General features: G+C 35.5%; 4 protein-coding genes across 6 annotated transcripts in view; all 4 read right to left on the bottom strand.

Annotated features, from left to right (window-relative positions):
• Positions 1–600, bottom strand: part of gabbr1a (gamma-aminobutyric acid (GABA) B receptor, 1a) — a 45633-nt gene extending 45033 nt beyond the window's left edge. Inside the window, exon 1 of the mRNA XM_026282150.1 lies at positions 319–600. The gene's annotated coding sequence lies outside the window, so the exon portion shown is untranslated. The remainder of the gene's footprint in view (positions 1–318) is intronic.
• A 2220-nt stretch (positions 601–2820) lies between these two features.
• On the bottom strand, positions 2821–8667 carry LOC113114980 (SH3 domain-binding protein 5-like). Of its 3 annotated transcripts, none has more exons than XM_026282148.1 (7): positions 8544–8667; positions 8053–8332; positions 7416–7478; positions 6881–7009; positions 6532–6690; positions 5772–5945; positions 2821–4422 (listed from the first exon to the last, which is right to left on the bottom strand). In XM_026282148.1, the coding sequence occupies exons 2-7, from the start codon at positions 8275–8277 to the stop codon at positions 3856–3858; spliced, it is 1317 nt and encodes a 438-aa protein (XP_026137933.1). In that variant the 5' UTR covers positions 8278–8332; positions 8544–8667; the 3' UTR covers positions 2821–3855. The 3 variants fall into 3 exon arrangements, with proteins under 3 accessions (XP_026137933.1, XP_026137934.1, XP_026137932.1); XM_026282149.1 differs by having other exon boundaries at positions 8574–8654; XM_026282147.1 differs by having other exon boundaries at positions 8053–8650.
• Positions 8668–9500: 833 nt separating this feature from the next.
• Positions 9501–13206, bottom strand: LOC113114979 (alpha-1,3-mannosyl-glycoprotein 2-beta-N-acetylglucosaminyltransferase-like). Its single transcript, XM_026282146.1, has 3 exons — positions 12969–13206; positions 11159–12102; positions 9501–10626 (listed from the first exon to the last, which is right to left on the bottom strand). The coding sequence occupies exons 2-3, from the start codon at positions 11816–11818 to the stop codon at positions 9928–9930; spliced, it is 1359 nt and encodes a 452-aa protein (XP_026137931.1). The 5' UTR covers positions 11819–12102; positions 12969–13206; the 3' UTR covers positions 9501–9927.
• Positions 13207–16194: 2988 nt separating this feature from the next.
• On the bottom strand, positions 16195–20009 carry rnf183 (ring finger protein 183). The gene is made up of 2 exons (XM_026282144.1): positions 19716–20009; positions 16195–17500 (listed from the first exon to the last, which is right to left on the bottom strand). Exon 2 carries the CDS (start codon positions 17438–17440, stop codon positions 16511–16513), a length of 930 nt encoding a protein of 309 aa, XP_026137929.1. The 5' UTR covers positions 17441–17500; positions 19716–20009; the 3' UTR covers positions 16195–16510.
• Positions 20010–20149: the final 140 nt, after the last annotated feature.

Genomic DNA, 20149 nt, shown 5'->3' with positions numbered 1-20149 from the left:
TCACTGCTGCTTTATTTTTAATAACGCTCTCTGCTGTATAATATTACATACAATATAACGTTCTCTAGTCTAAAAATATATGCTGTCGGGGAGACTGTTTCCTTAAAGTTTCCATATTAACATGTCTGCTTTAAGCGCGCTGTTTGTGAAGTTTTGTGTCCCGTGCAAATCATATTACAATGGGCTTGCTTTAAACACACGATATCTGTCAGATGTACAGGATAAAACAGCTGCGAGCTACTTCATCATGTTAAACCCATGCAAAACACAAACGAAACTCTAACAAGCGCAGACATCACGCAAAAGTGATTTACTCACAGTAAAGGCCCGGTGCAGCTCCAGCAGGACCGACCCGATAAAACAAACACAATATCCGTTCACGTTTAATTATTACATCCACCCGATATAAGCGCGATGTCGCTTTGATTGTGCAAATCTGTGCATCACATTAGAGGACTGCTTTATGGCTTTTAGAGAAGGGTCTGTATTGCTTTGCTTTAGATCATCGCAGGTGTAAATCACAGGCTACATAGAGAAACATTATCTTCATAGCTCTCATCCTTCCTCCTTCCTTCCCTCTTTTTTCCACTCCCTCCTCAGTCTCTCTTACTTGTGACGTAATGAGGGAACGCAGCCTACGTCTTTTCATCCTTTCATCACGAGTCATCTTCTGAGCCAAGTGCACAATATAATTATTTATATACTCAATTTGTATTTTCCCCCTCTTTCTTATATAGTATTTATTTATTGACGAATTTATTTTGAATTTCGTTTAATATTATTATGTGGATCCTTAAAGGTTACTTACCATATTTTTTATTCGCTCTCATTTTAATTACAATGTGTTATATTTCAGTTATTTTAACCACACACACACGTTTATTTACATATATATATATATATATATATATATATATATATATATATATATATATATATATATAAAGACAAAATATTGTTCAGGTTTAATAATCTTAAGTGTAGATTTTATTCACAAATCTATGCTATAAAGCACATTTATTTTCCTGTTTAGAACAATTTTATTCTTAGTCACATTTGCCCTCTATTTGAAAATCCTACAATATAATAATATTTATTTATAGAACACCTTTTAAACACATTGTTTACAAAGTACTTTACAGAGTGACTATATATATGTGCTAACACATATGCACATAGTTATATAAACATTTTAGATCAGTTTTCCCTTCCTCCAGGATTGTCTCCTCTTCCTCTAAGCTATTCGTTATGTGCACAGTCGTCTATTTATACTTTGCTCTTTAATAATTGAGAAGAGATGAATCCTTTCGAAGAGTCTATTTTCGAGGCAACTGCTCACTGTAAAAAAAATGAGGTGTTAGCAGAATGAAGACAACTTAGTTAAGAAAATGTCTCGTCTGAATTTTAAATGTCCAGTAGCCTTGAAAATGTCAAATCTGACATCATTGCAACAAACAGTTAACTCTAATGTACTATTTAAGTTCAGTTCTGTGCAAATTGTTATCTTTATTTAATATTATGTGCATGATCTCATGGTCTATGCATGGTATCTGCAGGGTTTTTGAATCAAATTTAAATCCTTTTAAGACCCTTTTAAGACATGCACAAATAAATCCAATACCTGAGTGGGGAAGGGGGAATGTTTTAACACACTAAACTGTAAACACACACACACACACACAAACCTTTATAGTTCAAATACAGGTTTTTTTTTGGACTAAAACAAAGAATAAAAAAATAAACAAAAAGCTGTGAGCATCAGACTAGACTAGAACCCTGTCTATAATAAATATTGAAGATGCATGAAGTGGTAGTAACTTATTATTTTAATATGAGAAACTCATCCTGAAACCGCAATTTAAGTTATTACAAATGAAAACAAAATGTTGAACAGCTGTTGTTTCCACCTAAAAAAAAAAAAAAACTGCTCTCCGAAGCATTACTGGTGTTTTTGAAAGTTATTAGTAAGGAACAAATCATATTATAACAATCTATGATATATGGTATAGTTCTCAAGGCTACAATCAGACTGCACACAGACCAGGGCAAGGAAGAGAATTCTGCAGACGCACCATGTGAAATATTTTTGTCTCTCTTTTTCAGAATCTAAATAGCTCAGGAGTCAGGAAGGTAGCAGATGCTGTGTAAAATCTGACGGGATGGTACAAGTTGCCAGAGAAAGAGCGCAGGGATGACTTCAGAGAGAATAAATTACAGTCAAAGTGTCATATTTCAGTCATCCGCTGGAGCTTAACTTTCATATCTGAGGAGAAAGCGCTCTGCCCTTGCAGATCTAAGCCTGTTTTGATGGTGGCAATTTATTAATATCAGGAGCGACATTTGCCGACAGATACATCCTGAATCGAATTTAACTCCTGGATAACACAGAGGCACAGGTCAGTGCCTCAGCCCTGGACATTTGAGTTTTTTTCCTTTTAATATCAGCCTGGATGAACAGAGACAAAGCAATATTTTGTATATATATATATATATATATATATATATATATATATATATAAGAAAGAAAAAAAATTATATAGTATTTTTTTCCCCTTCCATGTCAGATCTCCACTCAAGAAATGGGCACAAACAGCCAATTTTTTTTTTTTTTTTCATTTCTAAAAAAATAAATACAAACATTTTTTATATACATTTTTTTAAATATGGTCTTATGTGCTTTTTTATGATTGAAAAATATTATTAAACATGTTAGCCTGGTCTATATTAAGCAAAAATTAAATAAAATATTTACGCTATGCTAATCTGAACACATGATTAATGTCTTAAATTGTTTTGAAAAACACAAAAAAAAACTCAGAATAATATGAATTTATACATGCATATTTATTGTTCCATCAGACGTCCCAAATGTCACCACTGTGCACATCTTCATACAGAACACTATTGATAAAGACAATAATATCAACATCCAATGCTCACACTGAGGGTTAGCAAAGATGTATAAAGCACACTGAATGAACAATAGCCTCCTCAAAAAATGAGGAAAACAGCTTTCAAAAACACCTGAAAATGCATGAAATTAAAATTAATTCTGAAACTTAGAAAAGTGATTGTCATAAACAGCAAAACATCAAATGTTCAGTGGCAGGTATTTTAAAAAACCCTGCGATTGAGAAACAAGACTTCTCTCAAACTACACAAAACCTGTATTTCGGCTGGAATAAATGTTTCTTCAGATGAAAAGGTCAGAATGCACTATTGCAAACAAGACTAACATAAATCAAACCTCATGCATGCATTTAACACTTGGGCACAAAGCACTTTTTGTAAACCACAATTTCAAAGTCAGCATGGGACTTATGTAAAAATAAAATACATTTTAAATTAAGAAAAATAACAGTAGCATTTTAAAGCCTAAAATTAGCTAATGATTAATGGCAAATAGTGTGATTATGTCAGTAAGCGAACTAAAGCTCATCAGTGGTCAGTAAAATTTGAAAAATATAAAGCAAAACAGCCTTATTTGATCATGTCAGCTATAGAGATTATAATAAGAATGCGTTTAAGACACAGTTTTTTTTTACATTTGCATAGAAAAACATTAGGATGAAACAGAAATACATTATAGGAATTGGGATTAGGTTAATCCAACTGCCGGGTTGCTACCCTTACAAATATTGTCCATCTTTTACCACTTGTTTTGAAATACCGAACAGTAAAAAACCTCTCTCTCTCACTCTCAAAAATTTTTTTAAATTAAAGATATATATAAGAATTTCCTTTTGGTCTTACTCCTTTTCAAAAAAGCTCAACAATAAATAAAAATGATTTACTCTGTCAGTCAAAAAAACAAGCTTAAAAATGATAAAACATGAGCATTATTCAACGATGCACTCATAAACTGACACTTCTTATGTGTTGTTTGAGGAACTCCTCTGAAATCTCTGTGGTTTTGTGCCTCACTCGCTTGTTGTCATTCTCCAGCCCATCTCTCTCCCCTTCTTCCCCTGAGAGACTGAAGTCACTGCTGAGGCGGCCCAGGTGATCGACTGAATCACACTTTTGGAGATCAGAGATGATGGTCTGGAGGCTGACGATGGAGAGAGAGTCAGAAGCAGCTCGTGTCACGTCTGCTCTTCCCATGTCCACCCACCTGGAGTTCTTATGTGTCTCCACCCACTCTCTGGCATTAGCCATGCTCTCTTTTACATCCACCCAATCGTTTGGTCTCGGGTAACCTCCGCAGGCTCCGCCTTCAGTGCCTGTGCTGCTGACTGTCTCTGCTCCTACAGGAGGGCTCCGCCCACCGCACGTATTGATTGGTCCATCCTTTGGTTGGACCTGCTCTCTCTGGGCATGAATCTCCTCACTGATTTGCTCCAGGTGGCGCAGGGTGCTGGAGTAGTTTAACTTGGCTTGGGAAATACGCTCCTCTAACAGTAAAATTTTTGACTTGTGCTCCTGCAAAAACAGGTTTTGACCATGTTGAGCTCAAGACATTTTAACTGTAAATGAGAATCTAAACAGTTCATCGAAAAAAAAAAAAAAAATTGGTCATAATTCACTAGCCTTCATATTGAGCTGTGGAAGAAGGGAATATTTTCAGTGTATACTTAAAATTTGTCTAAAAAAAAAAAAGTCTGTTCCTCTATTAGAAAAAAAATTGTTTTAGGGAATACAGCCCTAAAGTTATATGGAAGGGATTTTTTTTTTTTTTTTTTTTTTTTTTCATTTTCTAGGGTAAAAGCAATTTATTATACATTAATTTTAAGACCTGCACAAAAAATAAATAAAAAATAATGAGAAGAAAAGTCACAATTTATATTGAATTAAATCCCACATACAGCTTATTATGCATCCAAAATACCAATAATATACGGTAAAAAATACTTTTTGGCATAATGTGTGACTTTTCTATATATATATACACACACAATCAAACCCGAAAGATACTGAAACTTTTTTTTTTTTAAACGTTTATGCTTTTCTAATACTTCCAGCTGCTCGTTCAAATTATTATCAATTTATAAATACAAACAAATGCATGTATATATTTAAGAAAAATAAGTTATGCTTACAAATTAACTACATTTATATAGAACATATAATATAATGTAATATAATATAATATATAGGTAAATATTTTCAAAACATATACTGAATGAGTGTGTATACATAATAAATAATATATGTGTACTGTGTTTACATAAACAAAAACTTTTATTTTGGAGGCAATTAATCGTGATTAATAGTTTTGCAGCACTAATTATAATATTAATTCCATAAAGTAAATAATTCATCAACAGTAGATCATAGGCAATCGCATGCATGGTATTCATAAATTGTGAACTACTCTGAAACCCCAAGCTTACAGAATGCACTACGGCACCTTGTTTTTACTTTGAGAGTAAAACTCTCACATTTATTTAATACAATCATATCCCTTTGAAGTGTAATAATCACATTAGGCCGTATCACAATTTCTACAATGTCTCAAACTTAAGACCTCTTAAATGGATAACTAAGAATTTATTTTAAGACTTTACAGAATTACATCTGATCAAACTGAATATAAAGATCTGCAGGGACCTGACTTTTGGAGACTCCATTCATGTTCATAGTATGTAATAAAAATGAATAAAAACTTCTGCCTAAAATAAAGTAATATGGGTTTGCGACGACATGAGGGTTGAGTAAATGATGACAGGATTTTCACTTCTGGTTAAATAATTTCTTTAATTTAAGTAAGTGGCCATATTTTTCATACTTGGTGTATGAAAAAACGTAAGTGTAATAACATCTCAACATACCTCTAGAATGTCATTGAACTGAACTTTGAGCTCAAAATAAGACTTGGACTTGACGATGGATCTCTTCAGTGATTTCTGCAGCTCCTGCACGCGGGCTTCGGCCTCCTGACACAGCTGGGTGACACGCATGTGCTCCCGTTCGCTCTTCATGCGCTCCTCCTCCGCCTCGTTCACCTGCACAGTTTCAAGTCATTTATGACATGCTTAAAGCAATGCAGTGTGTATGTGCAAAATATATTTAGTGTGGACACATAAACAGAACAATATTTTTTAACTGCACATCCTATGAGTCATATGGTGGGGGGTTATTGGTGCATTAGTGTACAAAATTCACACAGGCTTTTGTTTGTGCAGCATACTGTATATACATATATGAACGTACTGTTCAGTAGTTTGGGGTCAGTAAGATACATTTTTTGAAAGAAATGAATACTTATTTAGCAAGGCTACATTCAATTATCAGTACTGTCAAGAGTGGCTAAAGACATTTATAATGTTACTAAAGTGTTTTCAACACTGATGAGAATTAGAATTGTTTCCCTAAAAATCAGCATATAAGAATGATTCATTTAGAATCATTTATGTTAAATTGTAAAAATATTCACAATATTTTTACTGTATTTTAATCATTTAGATACAGCCATAGTGACTAATTAAACAAAATCTGTTGCATGATTTGATCAACAAAACAAAAAAAAAAAAAATTCAAAGTCAGAGACATTTAACTTGATAAGATTCGCCGGAGAGAAGATTGGCACACCTTTGAGGTAGCGTGATTCAACATCTCTTGCCAGGTTGGATCCAGTGTCTTGACTGCAGTGAGGCCCTGTTCAGCCACGTGGACCATCTCTCGAGCAGCCGAGTGCATGGACACGGCTCTCTCAAAGCTGAGTGCAGCTTTCTGGGTCTCCTGCTGGGCCTAAAATGGGTGAAACCAATCATAATGCATTTAAGAGACAACAGGATTTCATAAGGGGAAGTTTGTGATAGTAGCCTTAGAGAAACATGCAAAAATACAATATGAAGTTAAGGCATAAAACAGCCATTTTCCACAACTAAATGATTTTAATTGTTGATATTAATTATAAGTGTTTTTCGTGTTCTTCCACCTCTTTTGCTTTTCTTCGTGCCTCGTAATATGGCCTGGCCTTCTCGATGCAGGACCCCAGTTCTGAACTTTTCGCCTTGAGTTTAAGCACAGATTCATTCATTATCCTCCTATGACTGGACCGAACCTCCTGACAACACAAACAGAAACTTTTTACGCAAACTGCGCATACCACTCATAATTCATAATTCATATTAATGATAAAATAAAGTGTCTGGCTGTGTGCTTCAAGCAAGAAGACCTAAGAGAGAGAGCCTCATCTTATCTGCATTATATGCGGTGGGAGTAATGTTATTATAGTTATCTAAAACTAATTTAATTTAACTTGTTGTGCTAAAACTAAAGTCAAAATAAAAACTAATACAAATTATATAGACATTAAAAAATAATAAATGACATCACAACAAATAACAAACGTTAAAATTAAATGACAATAAGTCATAATAATTAGTATATACTTTAAAAAAAAGGCCCAAAAGGCCTTAAGGGTAGTGAAGAAAAAAAAATTCCAAAAAGCTTTCTGAACATTCACATACTTGCAGTTCCAGTTCCATTTTGTTGATCTCCACACTGGCCTCATTCAGACGCTCCAGTTCCTCCCAGACACAGAAACAGACACCGCAGGTCATAGCTGCCTAATGTAAAATGATCTGGACGGCTACCTTAATGATGCAGGTTCAATCCAAAATAAGGGTGATCCAGAAACTGAAGAGTAACTAAGATTATGATAAATTCCATGAAAAAGCCTTTGGTGAAACTCATCATAACTAAAATTATTATTAGTTATTATTACAATATTATATAATATTCATGCACAAAGTGCATAGGTTCAGAATTTAGGCACCAAGGTTGTGACATAAAATAAGATACAAGACATTTCAGATTTTTCAAAAAATATGAAATAATTTATGATTCAAGTAATGAAACAAGTAATAGGTAAAGAATCGTACAAATACTAAGAAAAGCCAATGTTACATTCATAACAATGTTCATGAACCACAAAACTGTTGAGGATTCTAAAATGTGTTAATCATTTATTAATTAGGTTTTTACCAGACATTTAATAGTCTTCTACTTCTGTATATATCAAAACAGTTTATATTTTTACTTCAACGGTGTCGTGTTAAATCTTACTAAATAAAACGTGTTGCCTGGATTTCAATGTAACGTTACCTGGATTCTTGGATCTAATTCCTCCTCGGTGAGTTTTTCATGAATTGAGTCTTCATCTTGACTTTTAGATCTCTCCGAGTCTTTACCTTCCACCTCGGTCTCCTCTGATTCCCCATCAGCTTCTCTGCTATCCTCCGTCACCTCCTCCGGCTGATTTCCTCCTCTCTCCTCCGCTGAAGGTGCTCCTGACCCCGCAGGACTTTCACGCGAAACCGCTGGATCCATTTAAAGGCCTCGTCGTATATCCGACATCAAATGTTGAAGATGAACAAAGTTTAAACTGCCAGATCGGAATCGAAACAGAGAAGTAACCTCAACTTACTTGTCTTTATTTTAAAAGTCTTTCCCCTCATTCATTTCTGTGGTAGTCTGTTAGCCTACTCGCTAACGTAACATACTGTTATCAGCAAATAAATAAAGCGGGTTGATTAGTTTAAAAGTGCCATTAAACGTAAACTGAATAATATAAAGATAACATGACAAATAATCACCAAAGGTCCATTGATTTGCTTCAGATTTACCCCATGGCTAGCTTTGCACACCCTCCGCCATTCAATAACCAGGAACGTGATACACGAGTGAGGTAAATAGAAAACGCGAAACCAAACCCTTTAGGACTGTCTGAGCTCCTGTAGTTGACGTTGTGTAACATTCGTAACGTCACCGCGTGGGAGCCTTTGGTGACGCACGTAATGACTCGTTTTGTCTGGCTAATAATAATAATTGGTTACTATAATTTGACATGCAAATCCAGAATATTTTTGTACTTTTATTTCATTTTATGATTGCTTCTTGTTGGAGTGTATTTATGTCTCGCTTCCCTGTTTTTGTATGTTTGTACAAGTGCAATAAAAAAAAGTTATGTCAATTTCATACACAAAAGCAGAACGAGTTTGCTCTGTTTAATGACTCTCTTAATTGTATTGCTAACAAAACAATTTTATTTGCAAAATTGAAAAGTAAAACTAACAACTGCAGTCTTTAATTTCTTTCATTAACCCTCTATATAAGTGTTTTCTTTATATGGATGTATTTTTATATGTAAATTATGCTGTTTGTTTAGCACTGAATTGAAACATATTATTACTGTTATAGTTGTTATTGTAAATACTTGTTTTTCCTCGTTTGAAAGCCCAATAACGATTGTTGATTTATTATAAATTGCATGTTTTCCTTCTGTGATTTTGCTGAATTAATACATCTAAATGATGTGAATAATAACAATTGTTTTGATAGTGTATTATTTTTATTAGCATTATTTAAATAAGCAAGAAACGAGTCAAATAAAAAAAAAAATACATATATATATATATATATATATTCCTCTTCAAAACATCCCAATATAAGTAAAACACAAAACATAATCGTATCAAATGATTTTTCCTAACATATTCCAAACACTATGCCATGCACCATACACACACCTTAATAAAGACAGTACACAAAGGTGAATCAAACATTTCTACATTTATAGGCACTTAGATCAGTATTCACAGTAGTAGAAAAAATAAGTGTTATTTTTAAACATATTTACTCTCATTTTTAGTTCCTGAACAAGTATACTTTCTTTAAAAAAAACATGTATAGCTGGTCAGCATAAGATTTAGGTTTTATCTGTCCGTTTAATGGTGCATCTTACGTGACAAAGTTCTCACATAAATCCATTTAATTCTGACAAATAATGAAACCTGAGGCAAAAATCTGAGTGTTCATTTAATGGTATGATCTTTGGTATCATCCTGAAACCCCAACTAGAGGTTTTTCCATCATAAAATCAACACAGTGACATTTTAAGACAATTACTCTCTGTGAAGGGAATGATGGTAACATATAATAAGTAATATAATTTTCCATGTGTTGTAGGCATAGCCTACCTCAACTCCAGCTCGGATCATACTGACTCCAACCAGCAGGTGGCGCTAAATAGACCCTCTTTCCACGTGAAAGGAAACTAACTACACCTCTATACCCTGCTCGTGGGACTCCTGACTTCAGGTCTTCCATCACACCGAGATTGCGAGCCATTGTTTTAAAACTGGCTGGACTGGAATACTGAACCCGATACGGACCAGACCCAGACAGTTTCCCACTTTGCAAATCCTCCATGGTGACAACTTGAGCATCGTAAACCTCCTTCTCAAAGCTCTCATCATATTTCTTCTTTTCTAAATAAGAAAGGTCCATTTTCGTAAAAGGCACAAATTCGGAATTCAGCTTGATAAAGCGTAGGTACTTGTCGTAAAATTGCCCCAAACTAACACCCTTCCGACCAAATGTTAAAGTTCTGGAAATTTCGGGTCTGATGCAGGACCTGCCTCTGCGTTGATCGGGGTGGCGCATCCAGTCGTCCCAAAATGAGGCTGGCCACTTTGGCTCAATCTCTGCCCAGAGGTCCTTTATGAGCATCCAGCCCAAGCCTGGGAAGAAATCTGTCCTGTACAACAGGCTCGCTTTTCCAGGGTCCACAAATCCTTCCCTGCCATTGTCATTCCAGGCAGACACACACCACAGGGTCGGGTCTGATTTTAAAACTGGATGAAGTGCTCTGAAGTACTCAAAAAAATCAGGAGCCACCTGGTGAAAGAGATCAAACATGCCATCAACAAAATAAAATTCACATAAAAATGTGACATCTTTTTTTTTTAATGAATAACTTACCCGAAATCAATCAATCTGTCTATTTATCTTTCATTTTTACTCTTTTTATTGTCAATTGTATGTCTTAATCATGTTATACAATCATAAAACCACACAAAGTGATGATGATCATAGGGCACATTTTTACTTTTCTTTGTATAGAAAATTATTTTAAAAATGATTTTGAAATCATATCTCTTTATTTTTTCATATTTTACATATGCATCATATTTGGATTAACTTTTTTAATATATTTTAAATAATTTTTGTCTTTACAGCTTCCTTTATTTACTTTTTATTTTATTTCTTAAATCATCTGTTATGATTATTTTAAATCCTTTTATATGCAAAACACACACACACATACATACACAGAGATGGATACTCTAAAAAGATAGATAAAGAAAGATACATTTCTTCTTATGTATCTTGGATTAACTCTTCTTATAATTAATTCAAGTGAAGTTACCTCCAAATCATCCTCCACAACAACAACCGAGGAGTATGAAAAGGTGTTGAAAACCTGGTTGAGCGCCCACCGGTAATGCCGGGAGATTTTGTAGTAACCTTGGAACTTCTTATGCTGTGGAGGTACTGATATATCAGAGAGATCCGGCTGTTTGATATGGGTCAGCTGACTGCCGTACGAGGCGATCACATCAGATGTTTCAGCATGTCCACAGTCCTGGCTCACTATGATTGGATAAAGTTCAGCCGAAGGTCTGTGCTCAATGAGCTTGTCAATGCAGCGTTTCACCGTCACACGATTACAGGCAATGACCAAAATAGGGATGACCACTGGAGCTGAATGCTCGGCTTGTGATTTTGGCTTAGCAGCTGTCACACCGCCTTTGTTCTCCCAAACCGCCCAGTGGTTCTGGATTTGCAATAGGATCTTCTTCTGCGATTCAAGTTCAGCTTCAAATTCATTAGCTACACGCACCACCTCGTTCATAATATTTCCAAACTGGCCTTCTCCTGCTCCGTCTCCCAAGTTACCAGGTTCATCTGGGCTGTCAAGAGCCACTTGGGTGGAAGGGCGTCTCATGAGGACAAAAATAAGAATAAAGTTCCAGGCTACAAATATGAAAGCACCACAAATGATAAGAGGACTTCTCTTGCGTAGCATGGCCTGATGTGGGATAGGACAGAGGATTCAGGAAAGAAGAAATGGACATGAAGTGGGCTTGTAGGACAGGAAGGTTTGACGGAAGGATGTGCGAGAAAAGTTGTGAGTATATTTGAATATTTTTTTTCACATGCTTTGCATGATATTTTTCAGCCAGCACTCACAATAGTAGAAGCAATATGTAACATTAAACTGCCAGAAGGTGAAAATAAGACATATTCCAGGTTTCAGGATTCTGATATAGACAATTCTGTCCAAAGTGGCACAGTGACTTTCAGCATAGCCTGTAAAATAAGAAAGATTACCAGATATTAGGCAGAGAAAAAGATCACATACATGTAGCCAACAGTCCTGAATTAAAATTAAATTGATTTGTTTTACAAATCAAACACCTGAGAAGAAAACTTAAATATTTATCACCTTTGAATCACATTCCCATTCAATTTTACAAGATTAGAATGGAAAACAAATACACTTCTTTTGCATTTAACAAGTCCATAATTTGAGTGGATTTGTACTTTTTAATGTCTAATGCAAAACACTTGAAGTTTTAATGCACTTCATTTAGACAACCATGTCCATCTTGTATACAATGTAGTAAGGAACACACGTCAGTGTTATTTTAAAATAATTGAGACAGTATTGCAGTTATTCATTTTCATTTTAAAGATTTCAGACATTTGTTGTGTTTTGTTTGTTTGTTGTGTATTCCTGTTGTTTTACTAGAATGTTCTGTGTGTCTATATAGTTTGTAATCATTTTTTATTCAAGTTTCAGTTTCAGTTCTTTTAGTGCATCAAGTTATACTAACAGAATGAGAACTGTTGCCTTGGCAAATAGCGAGAATAAAACATAAAAATAAAATCAGTTATCATTTGTTATTTCAAGTAACTTTTTATTTTTATTTTTATTAATAACTAGGGTTAGGGTTAGTAGTCAGAAAGAGACCTTCCCACTGTATTGTACGAGCGAATATGGAAACGCTGATCCTTCTGTCGATCAATAATCTCACCTGTAGCTCTTCCAGCCCTTCCTCAGCCACAACTGTTAAACAGTAAGAGACTAAACCGGTCTGTTCATCACATATGAGATCTAAGTTCAAACAAAACCAGGATGTGTAAAAACAAATATGCAAACATATCTGACTTACATGAGTCAACGCGCACTCATACTCTGACATGTTTCCCGTCTTCTTTAGTCAGCCAATGTATTCATACATCCGTAGCTTTAAAGATTATGTCCCATGTCAACTAAACCTAGTAATTTATTTGAATCTGATATGGAATAGACGCTGATAATACTTCATTTAAAGCACAATAAACTTCCTGCCAACACGTATACCCTTCAAGCTTCGCTCAAGAATGCAAGAGAACTGGACTTCCGGGTGGCGTCATTTTAAGGAAGTCCCTCCCCCTCCCGTCACTAACAAGGAGCTGTGCTTACCTTAATTAAAGAAGAGATACGTGTACATAAAACACATTTCATTTGTGTTGATAGCAGGTGAACGGTTCGAGATAGGGGTTCGACCTCTGGATATACGGCACTGTTAGGCCTCAGGGGGTTTATGCTGATCCCGCGAAATGTATTAGCAGGGTCTCTGACGAGGATCCTGTTACAGAGGTGGAAAACAGGTGTCCTCCTCACTTAGAACAGCCATGTGCTAGTGCCTTACATAAATGAGAATTTATGAACTTCTCTAAATTATAAAATTTCCCCATGGTGATTGTATGTCTGGATTTCACCTTAATTTAGATTTTTCTAAGCCTGGAGGAGTCATGCTAATTAATAAATCCCACTCCTCTGTTAAGATGCATTCAAATCTTGGTGTTCAAGATTTTTGTAGGATTATAGGATTAACTCCTGACACGCAAATAGAAATTAAGTATGGACAGACAGACAGACAGATAGATAGATAGATCTGCATAAATTTAATTGAATTTTAATTTAATCTATCCATCCATCCATCCATCCATCTATGAAAGTGCATTTGTGTGAAGTGCATGTGATCCACATTGTCTTCAGCAGAAGACTCATTCCCCAGGTTCAGCTCCTTCCAGTTTCTTAGGTTGATCCTCATGATGTTCAGAAATAGGCCTACATTTGACACATCCACAACTTATCACGCTAGAAAAAACAAAAGAAGCATTTTTGTTATTCTAATATAGCCGATATAAATTACACATTGGTGCGTGCCAATTTCTGACTCAAAATAAATAGGCTGCTATAATTTATGTACTTTTATACAGGAAAATCATCCTTTATTATTAGTTTTGAATTGAATTTCATCATTTATTACCTGGAGATGTTAAAGTTGGAAATTAACTAGGCCTACGTGTAGCCTATTAGTGTGGCTGTATAAATGTGGAGGATCATTTAGTATGTACAGAATTACAGGCAAAAAAAAAAGCCTTCTTGTGACCTTTTAAAACCACATTAGCAACAACTTACATCCGGATGAAGCTGGTTCCAGCCTATTCCAAGTGACTGTTTCCTTCCTCACTCTGACACTGCGGTTGTGAAATATAGACTATAAGCATATTCCTTAAAATCCACAATAAGCCTAGAGAAAACAACAAGTTTACATAACTGTAGTTTTAACCAAGTCTCCAGATGTCATCCCGAGCCCATCCACTCCTGCTGGAGGCAGCTTCTTGTTCACCTGTTTTACTTTCCTCATATTATTGGACACAGGTCAAACGCCAAAATATGTTTAGGATATTTTAAACTAACATGTTTTTTTTTTCACAATATTTATATGAAATGTACATTTAGTAACAATACTGACGATTTGTCAATGGTCCAGTTCTACAATAGCTCCGTTTCTGGCTAACAGACATTTCGAGAGCTTTTTCGTGTCTTTTATTTAGAGAAAGAAAGAAAAAATGAACGAAGAGTATATCAATAATCATATCTTAATTTAGCAGAACAAATAAATAAAATATATAAAACAAAATTAAAAAGAGCAAAAAACATAGCCTCTAACCTATATTAAAACAATGCACATGATCTTGACAGGCTGACAGATATGTTGTATAAATAAACATGTGCCTTGCAACAGTTATGAGGACATAATGTCCCAAATATTGCCCTGAACATATGCTATATTTTGACACTAGTATGGGTCATCTTCTTGTGACCCTGCAGAGGATAAAGAGGAGGAAAATGGATGGAATGGGGGAGAAATGGATAAGTAGGCCTGCATTTAAAAAAAATACTGAAAGCAAAATGAGATTTCTTGTAACTTGTAAATGTCTGCACTGTACAGAATGTACACTGGAGGGCATTTGAGCTCTCTTTTAGATGGATACCTGGTGATTAATGTGTAACAGGACTGTGTAATGACTGGATAGGGAAACTGACAATTTGGCACAACCAGTCTGACACGTGAACCAAACATTGGGCTAAATAATGTAAGAATAGTATCCATAGTCCCCAACAATGATTTGTCTTATATTGTCCAAAATGTGAAAGTTTGTCTGGATGCATGGCATAGATATTAATAAATAAATAGGAAATGTTTTCTACTATATTTATTCAAACTACGCAAGTTAGGTTGCTTGCATTTTCAGTATTTGCATTTTAAAATTGTTTTAACCCTGCTATCAGAGCAGACCTGCAACACATCTGCTGGTCTGTCCTTATGTGTATATGGAAAAATGAAAAAAGTGTTATATGCCTTTACTAGTTTTACCCCTATTTATGATATTTAAGTCCTGCTGATATAGCTGTTCCCAGGCACTTCTGAAATGTTTGTGCTTCATTTAATTAAGGTGACGTGTAAGTCACGTGTCTGTCTATGAAATTATGAAGCCACTGACAACATCAAATTTAAGTTTATTTTTATACTTGTTGATATTTTCTGACTGAAGTTGTAATTGTAGGCATATTATGTCACTCAGACAGAGAACAGTCTCAACCATTTATTATTTTCCACTTTGGCCTCTTCCCATTTGTGCAAGAGAAAAAAATGAATGTATAGAACTATAATTAAATCAGATTACATTATTTACATTATATGCAGCATATGTCTGTTCTCGTAAATTTATTTCTAACACAAGAAATAACATTTAAGAGCTTACATAAGTGTTGCAGTGCACATTTTTAGACTGAGGTGATTTGCATTGGTGAGTTGTCACATTTTTGTCCTTTAGCATCAATACCACAAACCATATAGATAAGAAATACATGAAAATACAGAATTCTTCATGAAATCAAATGGCATAGTATATTGTATGATGATATTATTATTTAATATTATCCAGCCCTTTAAATTTATATATATATATATATATATATATATATATATATATATATATATATATATATATATATATATATATATATATATATATATATATATATATATACTTTTTTTATTTCCATTAATTTATACTTTGGAAAATACAGTTCATCACTGGATCACTGGTCAGAACAGACGTCATTGTTGCCTCTTGTTCTTAAAGACCTTTACAAAACAATGTCTCAGTTTGTGTAAAATATGTCTGTGCTCAATAGACTTCAGTGCATCATATGTTCAAGTTTTTCCAGTTCATTCCTATCGAGCCTGTCTGAAGCGTCTTGCACAAAAGCAAAAGAAATGCTGTGTTGTGTTCAATGTAACAGGCTCCACCAAGAATTGCTTGTTTTGCTTTACCAATCATCCTTCCTGAGCGCTGTCAGTCTCCTCATCTCTCAAGGCGTAGTATCTGGAGAAGTTTGGTTCTGTAATGGTCTAATTGGTCTGCTATTCATAAAGGGCATCACCACAAAGGTGAAGATTCCCACCAGCATTAACGCCACAGTGATTGTGATGATGGCTGCAACAACGGCATAATAGCACTGATTGGAATACATTATCCTTCTCATGCGACCCCTCATCCTGCTTGGCGGCCTTCCCACATCGATCATAGTTGCCTGGCCGAGACCTTCCTCCATGACTCCAAGCGGGTTACCGCCGGCCTGCTCCTCTTTCTTCTTCAACACCGGCAAATTTAAGGAGGTCCTAACAGAGCTGTTTGGTGGAGGATTCTTGAGAATGAGTTTGCCCTTGCTGCGTTTAAATCGCACCGAAAGCGCCCGCTGCATCTCAGCCGGAAGTTTGCGGAAGATGTCTTCGTTATTTCCCAACTGTGGTAGATCTCGGCCGTGTCGGATTTCCGTCAGCTCCCGACAGATCGGACAAGACAACGTCTTGATCTCTTCAGAATTCACGTTGATGCGCGCCAGGCATTCCAAGCAGAACGTGTGTCCGCAGGAAAGTAACTTTGGAGCTTTGAAGACGTTGTCGAAGCTGCAGAAGCACACAATGCACTCTGTGTCCTGCAGGTCATCTCTGGGTTGCTCGGTCTTGTGGTGTCCAGACTCAGGGTCGCGGTCTTGCCTCCTTCCCTCCTCGCTGCGACCCCGTTGATGCTTTCCTCCCTCTTTCTTGCCCTGTTCTCTACCTCGGCTACTTTCTCGACGCCGGTTTTCTGCTTCATTGCTGCGACTTCTCCTAAGAGACTTCTGTCTCTGTCTTTGCGCTGAAGCTCCCAGGTTGAAGCTGCCCTTGCTGTCAAGCTTCGGCTTGACGTTGGGCCCTTTTTTGCTGCCATGGGGTTTCTCTTTGCCATCACTCATCATGTAGATCCTTAGATCCAGAGGAACAGATTAAGAAATAAGAGAAGTGTTGAACAGAGAAGCCTGTGGGGGAAGATGGAGAAATCAGTCTAGGTCACAAATACAATCCATACTTTAGAACAACCATTTTGGGTTCCCAAAAAACCTTTCAGTTCTTAAAAGAACCATTGAATAATCCGAAGAACCTTTAGTGCAATGGAAAGTTTTCATGGATGTTAAATGATTTTCATGGAACCATTGATGCCAATAAATAAACTTTATCGAACAGTTCTTAAAAGAACTAGTTTAAAGGACCCTTTTACACAATGAAGTGGATGTTAAAGGCTCTTCATAGAACCATATATCTCGATAAATAACCTTGTACAATCAACGGTATTCAAAACAGATTTCATTACTGCTCTGGAACTTATGAGTGCGACATGACCTTTAAGAGCTTGTGTATGTAAAGTCGTACCAAATTAATTCAGGTCAGTAAAGCATACAGCTATGTAACTCCAGGGTGGAGACTCTAAACTAAATTGTACCATTAGCAGTCAAGTGTGACGAGAACAGCAGTTTAGTCAGTAAATACACTGGTTATTGCTTGTTTTTCTTTTTATTCCATTATAGGCCTTGCATGGCTTTAAGTTTGCCTCAACGGTCATCTTTTATATTTGAAATCTTTAACCCAGGGGAATTCTTAAACTCTGAATTATCAGTATGATCAAAACTTTGCTGAAAAACCCGTTTTGTTTCTATTTTTAACAATGTTCTATCAAATATGATACTCAACAAAAACACACATGCAAATGTTTATTTTTTTATTTTGTATAAAGTTTTAACAAGCTCTTCAAAGAAACAGATTTGTCGGACTATTATTTCATACGCAGGGTTAACAATTTTGAGTTATCTTGTTCCATGTTTTACACTGTTCATAAGTAATCTTGGGTTAGGAATTAACACACTGTAGATTTGTAAACCTCAGGCTCCTGTTCTTATTTGCATGTTTATGAGGTTGATAACACTGAATGAACATGAACTGAGTGCACAACCTGTTTATCCATCTGTGGGGGGTTTTGCCTCGTCAATTTGTACTTAACAAAAATAATACTCGTGACATTTTTAACTTCCTCTTATGCTGAAACTACTTGCTTTGTGTGCAAAACATGTTACTGTGCAAAGTGCATGAATATTATGAGGTAGTTTCTAATCACCTGTTGCTAGCACTGTATAGTTTCAGTGCTTACTGCCTTTCAAATGGACAGATTAACCCAGACTTAGTTTCAAAATCCCAAAACAGGGTTTGACCTAAACTCTGAAGTCTCGCTGTACAGGAATGTAAACCAGAATATCAAGGTTTCCAACAGGGTACAGATCCCAGTTTCATTCTGTATGCTTATGGTTAAGCTTTAACGCTGAGTCAGGTCACGAAAGTCACGAAATAGGAATGTCTAGAAAACAAGTATGAATGATTATTTTATATGACTTGTAATATATGTCAAATCTAAGTTCAATTTAGTTATTCTGGAATCAAATAGTCCAAAATGTTAAATAAATGTCTGCCTTTATCAAAACATATTTTCAGGTGCATCAACTAATTGAGCCACGTACAGTACATGTTCTTTTTCAGAGCATTGGTATAATTCATATATTTTGGACCAAATGACTTCCTAAATTGAAGGCACACACCCACATATTTAGCACAAACCAGATAAAGTCAGTTGAGACCTGTCACTATTTGGACAGTAACACACCCTACATTTACAGTCGACACCGGGGCTAGTTGTCACACTGAAGGTTTTGTTTTTGAAAGTCAATTACTTTTAAGAACACAACTTTTAATGATTTTAATTTTTTAAAGATATAATTAATTGAACACACCGAAAGGCCAAGTTTTCTCATTTAAATAATAGAATAAAGCAGCCTATTAAAAGCTTTTTAAACAGGATAAAAAAATAAAAATAACATAATGAAAAACGTGACAATATATGCAAACAAATATGATTTGGGAATTTTAATTTGTAGGAGAGAATTCTCAAGAATGATTCAAACTAAAACTTACAAAACAACTACCAGAGGGCATATTTTTGTAACAGGACTCAAAGTTGACTCAAACTTTGTTTAAATACAGCCATATGTGACATCAAGCCCTTTTTATTTTACCTGCATTTTTAAACTTACTAATTATTACTCTATATTTGCATATACAGACTAATTTCAGATCACATCCTTCAAAATGAAAAGTGATTCTTTTAAAGTGAAAAAAAAAAAAATAATGTTTCTAAAAACATGCAACTACCTATGAGCTGAAGAGCAGTTGAACCCAGATGTTCGCTTGGCTCCAGAAGCACATATTCCAGACTAGGTGTGCATTCAGTAAAGCAGCATTAGAGGAGTGCAATCCAGTCCTTTCTGTCTACCTCAATCCTTTCTGAGACTAATCTGTTAGTTAACATAAGCAATTGGTCTCCACCTCTTTGCACAATCCTCCCTCTTTCCTTTGACCGTCATACCTGTTGAACTCGCTCAGGTGCTATTTGGAACGCCTCGAGTTTGAATGTGAGGAATCCACTGACCGGTGTTTTATTTTTTTCAACATCTCTGCTGACCTTGAATGCAACTGAATCAAACAAGTGTGGATAGCAATGCTCTAAATATCTATGCGAGTCATGTTTGTCCATGCAAAAATCACATACATGATGCAAGGGCTTCATGGATGTTGCTAGGTTGTTT

This window comes from Carassius auratus, chromosome 15 (genome assembly GCF_003368295.1).
Source record: "Carassius auratus strain Wakin chromosome 15, ASM336829v1, whole genome shotgun sequence".
Taxonomy (NCBI): domain Eukaryota; kingdom Metazoa; phylum Chordata; class Actinopteri; order Cypriniformes; family Cyprinidae; genus Carassius; species Carassius auratus.
Note: the sequence above shows the minus strand (reverse complement) of the source record. Positions and strands in the feature narration are given on the sequence as shown.